We start from the raw sequence: 8307 nt of genomic DNA, 5'->3' as shown, positions 1-8307 counted from the left end.
GTACATATGTAGGATTTTTGTATATACCTGGAATTGAAATTGGTGGATGGTAAAGCATGACTATATTCAACTTGATTAAATACTGCAAAATTGTTCTCCATAGTTTTATTTTTTTTAATAATTTACCTTCCCACCAGTAAAGTATACTTCACACTATCAGAATTCAAAAAGTTTCACAATCTAACAGATGGATATAAAATGGTGTCTCATTGTTGTTTTAATTTGAATTGCCTTGATTATTAGTCATAGAAGTATATTTTCATAAGCTTATTTGCTTTCTGGATTTCCTCTTCTGAAAATTAATATTCTTTGCTCATTTTTCTCTTGGGTGATTTGGCTTTCTTATTGATTAGTGGTATTCTGAATACTACTCCTCTTTTGATCATATATGTCACAATTATATTTTATCTTTTTTATGACAATTAATTTCATGAAGTTTTAAATTTTAATATTTTCAAATTTGTCAGTTCTTTTCCTTCATGGTGCATGCTTTATTAGTCTTCTTCAGAAAATCTTTCCTTAAGTTGCAACCATGGAGACTTGCTCTTATATTTTCTTAACATTTTTTTTTCATTCATTTATTCACATTTTTAAAATAACTACTGCCTTGTCAAAGACATAAATATGAACTAGAGCCGCTAGTTTACATTAGGGTTCACAGTTGTACAGTTGTTGTACAGTTCTATGGGTTTTGAAAAGTTCATGTTATGTGTTCACCATTATAGTATCATACAGAATAGTTTCACAGTTCTAATATTCCCTGTGCCTCATCTATTCAGCCTTCCTTCCCTCTGGCTCAACACTTGGTAACCACTGATCTTTTTACTGTGTCTAGTATTGTTTTGCTTTCTCCAGGATGTCATACAGTTGGAATCATTTTATAGCCTTTTCAGACTGGCTGCCTTGACTTAACAATATGCATTTGAGGTTCCTCTTTTTTTTTGGTGGATTGATCCTTCATTTCTTATTGTCACTGAATAACATTCCATTGAATAGATGCACCAGTGATTTTGTTGTTGTTGTTGTTTTATTCTACTCTACTCACCTATTTACATTTATCTTAGTTGTTGCCAAGTTTTGGCAATTATGAATAAAGATGCTATAAACATTCATGTGCAGGTTTTTTTGTGTGGATGTAAGTTATTTAAGTCATTTGGGTAAATATCAAGAAGCATGATTATGGATCATATGGTAAGACTATATTAAGCTTTGTAAGAATCTTCCAGACTCTCTTCTAAAGTTGCTGTACCACTTTGCATCCCACCAGTGATGAGAGTTCCTGTTTTTCTACATCTTCACCAGCATTTGTTGTATTTTGGATTTCAACCATTCTAATAGGTGTGTAGTGGTATCTCATTGTTGTTTTAAGTTGCAATTCCCTAATGACATGATGTTGAACATGGTTTCATATGCTTTTTTGCTGTCTGCATTTCATCTGGGGGTGAGGTGGCAGTTCTGATCCTTTGCCCCTTTTTAAATTGGGATGTTTGTTTTCCGATTAAGTTTTAAGAGTTATTTGCATACTTCATATGCAAATCTTTTTATCAAATATGTTGTGCAAATATTTTCTCCCAGTCTGTGTCTTGGATTTGCATTCCCTTAACACAGAGAAATTTTTCACAGAGTAGAAGTTTTGAGTCTTAATTAAGTCTGTAAGCAGATAGGATAGGGGGTTCCCAGAGAAAGAAAACCAGCCATGGCTTTCGTATCATAAGAGAAGCCATTTTTGGTCTAAGCTTTTTTTTTTTTTTGTGCTCTAAGCTTGGCTGCAACGCTTGCCCTTGAACAAGTCTAGGTAATTAAGGATCTTAAGGGAACAAAGGAATGTAGAAACAGAGGAAAAGCAGCATTTCAGCTATAAAACAATCCTAGTTCCTTCTCGAGGGATGTACATAATCTGCTAGATATCTTTGAGTTGTTCTATAGGAACTAAGGCCCCCCCAGCCAGGGGGAGGATGGTAACTACCTGCTAAGACCTCAAAGTGGTCAGAACCTAAGGAATGAAGATGCTGACCTTTTCTGACCCTCATGATGTCAATCAACTGAAGCTTGGACTCTGTCAACCTTTGCCCCAATGACACGCTGAATTCTCCTCAACTAAGCCCCTTCATGAATATGCATGTTCCCTTAGCTTAAAACTTCTCCAGTTTTGCTGTTTGAGGAGACATTGCTTTGGGAAAGACCCCTGGTGCTCTCACTTGCTGCAAGAATAAATGCTACCTTCTCCAGCTCTTTGCCTTTGTTGTGTCTTTTGGCTTGACACCCATGAAGAGGCAAATCCAGTTTTTGGGTAACAGAGCGATCAAAAAAATTTTCCCATACAAATAGTAATTATTCCAGTACTATTTATCCATCCTTTCCTAATTTTTAACGCCACTTTTTATCATATTCAAAGGTCTCATACATGTGTAGGTCTTTTTCTGGAATCTTTATTATGCTCTACTGGTCTTTTTGCCCATTCCTAAACAGTTATGTAATAAATCTTGGTTGGATGTGTTCTCTGACTTATTCTCTAAAGCTCCCTCCCCTACAAAGAATTATAGCAGCTTCTCTTCAACCTTAAGTTTTGATGTGAATTTTAACATCACTTCAACAAGTTCTGTGAATAACCCAATTGAAGATTTAAAATTGTAATTTCCCTATACTTATTGATTAGTTCATTGAAAACTGAGTTCTTCATAATAAGTATCTTTTCTTATTCATGGGTATGGTTCATTTCTCTATTAATATAATTTCATCCATAAAGGTCTTACACATCTTTTGTTAGTTTTATTCTTAGGTACCTAGTAGGTTTTTTATTTTTTGTTTTTGTCTAATTATTAATGGATGCTTCTCTAAAATTAAAAACTTGTATAATCCACGAAATATTTTTTATAATTTGCTATTAAATCACTTCACAATTCAAAACATAGCCTCAAAATTCTTAAAATGCCAACTGTTTACTAAAAAATACAAATTATACAAAAATACAACAGGGGAATTCCCTGGCAGTCCAGTGATTAGGACTCTGCGCTTTCACTGCTGAGGGCCCAGTTCATTCCTGGTTGGGGAACTAGGATCAAGCCATGTGGCCGTGGCCCAAAACAACAACAACAACAACAACAAAACCCAAAAAACCCCACCACCACCAACAGATACTACCTGAAATGTGAAATTATTAGTATATTATTTCTCCCCAAATTGGAAGGAACGCATAGCTTCGTGTTTCTTGTAGTATATGATTTAAAAAAGAAAAGACTAAGTCTGGAAAATGTTGAATCAACTTTCTTGCTGTCTATAAAACTCTCTTTTCCTTCTTTTCAGTTTATGAAGTTCACCCTATTGATAGTGAGCTATTTATTTTGTGATTTTTCAAAGGTAAGTGGGTTCTTTCTGAAGAATCAGAATGTAAACTGATGCTAATGAGATAATGAAATGTTTTGACTGTTAATTAAGCTGAGTAAAGTTAGTGATTTAATTTACCGCTAACAAATGTATTCACCATTTACCAAATGCTGAATCTCAATCCATTTTCCGCAAATCATAGGGAAAATTAGGAGGTCCCAATAAACTAAATAAACTCCTTGTGGATTACCCAGTTTCCAGTATTCCCCTAGCAGGGGAATTAGCTGTGGTAAAACAATGAAACTAAATGTTTGAAGGTAGCCCTTCTAACGCCGACTCATGGATACAACGAAACAGGCATCCAGCAGCTCTAGTGGTGAGCCTCAAAACTGCTTTCCTTCCCTTCCCTTTCATCTTCATCCTGGACTATAACCTGTTCTTTCCGACTCTGAATAATTCTCAGTGTGGTCAAACGTCTGACCTTAAAAATACATCTTGAAGTGCCCTCGCTTTCTTATCCAAATAGCTTAACTGTCCCAAACATCATGATCTCAGTATACCGCTGATGGGAATTTAGTTGCCAACCCACCTATGTGGTTGGTCCTCAGCACACAGCAGCTCCGAGATCAAGGCGACCCAGTTAGTTCAGCTTGCCCAGACTCAGCCCAAATTCAAAGGCTGATCCTGGAGTTATTTTAGGACAGGGCCCTCGCTTCCTGGAAAAACTCAGCCCTATCTCAAACCCAGACCCCAAGACCCTCCCCATCAGGTGAGCTAAAGCTTCAGTGCCTTTCGTTCGGGGCTTGGCAGGGCTCAGGCTCCTATCATGTGGGAGCCCCGCGTTTTTCCGACCAGCAGCACGCACTGCGGCGTCAGATAACGGCCGAGGAACTGAGCTCGCGGAACCAGGCCCAACGTGCCCGGGGCTAGAAACTCGGCCTTGATCCTGACGCAGCCGAGGCCCCGCCCCGCGCGTGACGCCAGCGTCAGGCCAGTCCCGGCATGCTCCGCGCCCGCCGGTGGCCGAGCGCAGACGAGAAGGATTTTCCCCGTGAGCGGTGTGTGCTCAGTTAAGCCGCTGTCCAGACCTGGGTCGGCGAGAGTGCCGCCTCCAGCCGTTCTCCTACCGCTAGCCCGTCAGTCTGAACGCCCCCAGCCCTCCCGCGAGGGCGCCCCGGGACGGAAGGATCCAGCAGCCTGTCGGCGCCCGCCGTTCTCGTGGTCGCCGTCGCCGTTGTCGTTGTGGTAGTCTCTGCCGTCGCCTGGGCCATGGCCAATTACATCCACGTCCCGCCCGGCTCCCCCGAGGTCCCCAAGCTGGACGTCACGGTGCAGGATCAGGAGGAGCAGCGCTGCCGGGAGGGGGCCCTGAGCCTCCTGCAGCACCTGCGGCCGCATTGGGACCCTCAGGAGGTGACCCTGCAGGTAACGCCCACACCTCAGCCCCGGGTCCCTCCCGACCTTGACGCGGCCCGGGGGTGGGGGGGCGCGCGGAGCGTTCTCACCGTTCCTTCTAGTTCCCGGTGGCCCGGGAGGACGGACCCACGGGAACGTCTTCTCCCTCCTTTTTTTAGGAAGCGACCCTGTATTTCCGCCGTCACACCTAGGAAGGTCACTCCCCCTTCCTTCACCATTGCTTACTGAGGTTGCCCTGCGGGCAGATTTTCTCTTTCCAGAAGCAGCTGTGTTAGTGACGCACCCCTTCCACCTCGGGAAGGTTCCTGTTGATAGTTGCCCCTCCTCCCCCTCCCCTGTCCCTTCTAGCTGCGAAATGAACCTTTTCCGGCTCCCTTGCAAGGGGTCCGCGCCCAGCGGCCCCAGCCACCATCTCCTCTCCTTTCACAAATAATGAAGTAATTAATCTTCTCTGATCTTTTCCTTTCCCTTCCCTCCCCTCCCCCGTCGGTGTACTCCCATTGATCCTCTCCCTGCGTTTTATCTTCTCAAATCCGGGGATTGGCGGCAGTACTCGATTCCAAAGTAATGACCATGGTCATGCACTGCCAGGTTGGGTTCTTAGGTCACCCTGCACACGTCATTTCATTTGTATCGGTATTTCTGACAATGTTTTAGTCATGTTATTGAAGCTAACAGTATCTTATGTTAGGTCAGTGGCTTGTGAATATTTCTTTTTCCTGAGCCACTATATTCATAGATTAAAAACTGGGAGAAAAAGTCCTTAAGAACCTATGCGTTTTTTAATAGCTTATTTCTGATAAGTTACTACTTAGCATACATGAAATTCATTTTGAATACTAATTTGTGCTTTTAACTTTTGGAGTTTCAGGTTCTATATAAGAAAATGAACCTCCTTTTCCCTTGCACACACAAAGTAATATTAAAGGGTGGCATATTTGAGGTTTGTTTCAAATCTGAGCAATATGTAAGAATAGTCATTTGAAGTAGCCAAATCATCTCCCTTATTTTGTTGACTGATTGGTTTTAGCAATGTTAATTGACTTAACAGTATCTCGTATTCTTTGCTAAAGTAGTCACCCATACAAAAATGAATAAAACATGAACAGTGCTCTAGGGCCCAGAACAGTTCTTGATACTTCAGCTTCCTTGAATGTTGGTTTCAGTACTTTCTGCCTAGAAGAGTTTTGAGCGGATTAAAAGGAGCCATGTGTTTTGGAAAAAAGTTAAGACAAAAATTTTGAGAATTTAAGGGGATGTTTGTTAGCTAAGTATGTAGGACATAGTGAATCAAAAATGATTTTCCTGTGTAATTAAAAAAAGTATGATATATTTTCTTTAATTGAGGAAAATTAATTGAAACTTCCAGGTTGAAACGCTAGACTTCTTTAGTTTATTATTCATTAGCTTATTTGTAGTTTATTATAGAAGATTTTTGTGTTTATTAAAGTGAATTATGTTCTGGCAGTTAAGTAGAAATTAAACGTATTAATTAAAGACATTGCTACTTCCTGGTAAACTCTGGTACTGGCAAATCATATTACTTTTTAAGGAGAGACTGAAGAGTTTGAAGCTTTGAAGACTGGAATTTCAGTTGATGTGTTTGTCTGTAGAACAGTAGTAATAGCTACCCAGAGGTACGTTAGGTGCTTTTTGTTTGTTTGTTTTTGTGTTTTTGTCATTTAATCCCCCAAACAACCATTTTAGATAGGTACTGTCTTTTTTCAAGGTGAAAATCAGTGACCTAAAGCCAGGATATAGGTTTAAAAAAAAAAAAGGATAAAATGTGCCAACTTCAAATTGTTTTTCATTGTTGGAAAGTACTTGGGATTGAATCTTAGGACCTGATACCCATGTAGCAGCTTTTGACTTTAAGACCTTTGGACTCATTATCCAAACTTCCAAAATACTTATTTGTAAGTGAAGGTAAATACTACCATTTTTTTTTGCGCTTAGGATGATTGTTATTTAGAAATGTAATCCTTCCATGTGCACATAAAGCTTTTGATCCAGAAGCTGGGACAACTGCTAAGCTGAGTTGATGGTTATTCATCGTTCAATTTAGTAGATCTGACTCCCACATTCTAGGTCATTATAAACTGCTTTTATGATGCTTTCAGGATTTCTTTAGTAAATATCAATGGGAATATTTTCTTTTGAGATTTGCTTTTATTTCCTTTGAAGTGTAAAGATAAAAATCATACCTAACATATAGTCAACAGATTAAAACAAGTGTCAGTAATACAGCCCATATTTTAAAAAGATTTTTTCCTAAAATTCTTATGTGATATAAAATGTGCTTTAAACATACTTTAGAAGCTTACTCTTGCCAGCTGAACTACTGGAGAGCATATTGGAAAATCCAGAAGCAAACAAAAAATGCATTCAAAATGGTAGAGGACCCAGCTGTTGCTCGCAACTTATGAACACAGGAGATAATATATCTCATTTTAGATAGAGTCTTAAAAAGTTTAATTATTTTTTCGCTATCTATGCAAAATTAAAATAATACAGTATGAAAGGAGTGGTGAGCTTTGTGGAGTGTAGTATCTTAGAATAGGCAGAGTAGATCTAAAACAATACCAGTCACAGTGTTTTTTATTTAATAATACTTTACTGTATGTAAAGAAGCACTTTCACATACATTCTCCCAACAATCCTATGAGATAGATGCAGGCTGTTAATATGTACTTTATAGTTAAATGAAACTGAACTAGGAGTTTGTAATGGCAGATCTGGTATGAGAACTCATCTTATGTATTAGTGCTCTTTGACTGAGAAAAGTTTATGTTTGTATATTTTGATTAAGACAGGGAAGCCATTTCTGTGCGAAATTAGTAATTTCTTAAAAATTAAATCTTAGGCTCATAGATTTTGCTTTAGATTCCTTAAACATAAATTTGCATTACTTTTTCCACATGTGACATTATTTTGGAAAAGGGATTCACTTCAGCTTTCTTTTAAGATAGATACTACCTAATAGTAAAGTATTTGAGTGGGTGGTAGGACCTAAGGTTTTGCCTATGGCTAAGAGAAATGTGATGTTTGATAGGCTCCCGCGTATTTTGATAACATGTGTGATAACATGTGACCAAAAAATCAGGAGCCTAATGTGTTAGTTTATTTTCAGGTATTAATGACTGTGTGACTTGCACTGAGCAAACCTCTCTTTGGGGTCTCAGCATAGTGTAGTGGAAAGAGGGTGGTTTTTGAATGTTGATTCCAGCCATTTGTCACCTTTGCAAGTTCTAAGATCTCTGTAAAAAGGAATTACTCTCTACCTTGGAAAATAGTAGCAGAGTAGAAAATAGTAGAATTTAACTATTATACTACTAACAGTCATTTTACTACTAATACTAATTTTACTACTTTACTACTAAGATTAGAGTATCAGGAGAATTAAATGAGATACATAAAATTATGCATAGTATGTTTTAATACTCCAACCCCCTCCCCCCACAGTTTGTAAGTGGAAAGTTTGTTCTGAAAGAATTGTATGCGCCTAAAATTCAGTAATTTCAACATGTATTTTTCAGCAGCATTCCTTGTAGTAGAAGGTAGTCATGG

The 8307-nt window shown here is 38.9% G+C and overlaps 1 protein-coding gene across 1 annotated transcript in view; it reads left to right on the top strand.

Annotated features, from left to right (window-relative positions):
* Positions 1 to 4333: 4333 nt before the first annotated feature.
* Positions 4334 to 8307, top strand: part of ETNK1 (ethanolamine kinase 1) — a 54232-nt gene continuing 50258 nt past the window's right edge. The window contains exon 1 of the mRNA XM_057701861.1: positions 4334 to 4749. Coding sequence (XP_057557844.1) covers positions 4594 to 4749 — 156 coding nt within the window. The 5' untranslated portion in view covers positions 4334 to 4593. The remainder of the gene's footprint in view (positions 4750 to 8307) is intronic.

The sequence above is a fragment of the Hippopotamus amphibius genome, chromosome 12 (assembly GCF_030028045.1).
Source record: "Hippopotamus amphibius kiboko isolate mHipAmp2 chromosome 12, mHipAmp2.hap2, whole genome shotgun sequence".
In the NCBI taxonomy this organism is placed as follows: domain Eukaryota; kingdom Metazoa; phylum Chordata; class Mammalia; order Artiodactyla; family Hippopotamidae; genus Hippopotamus; species Hippopotamus amphibius.
This window is presented reverse-complemented; position numbering and strand designations above follow the sequence as displayed.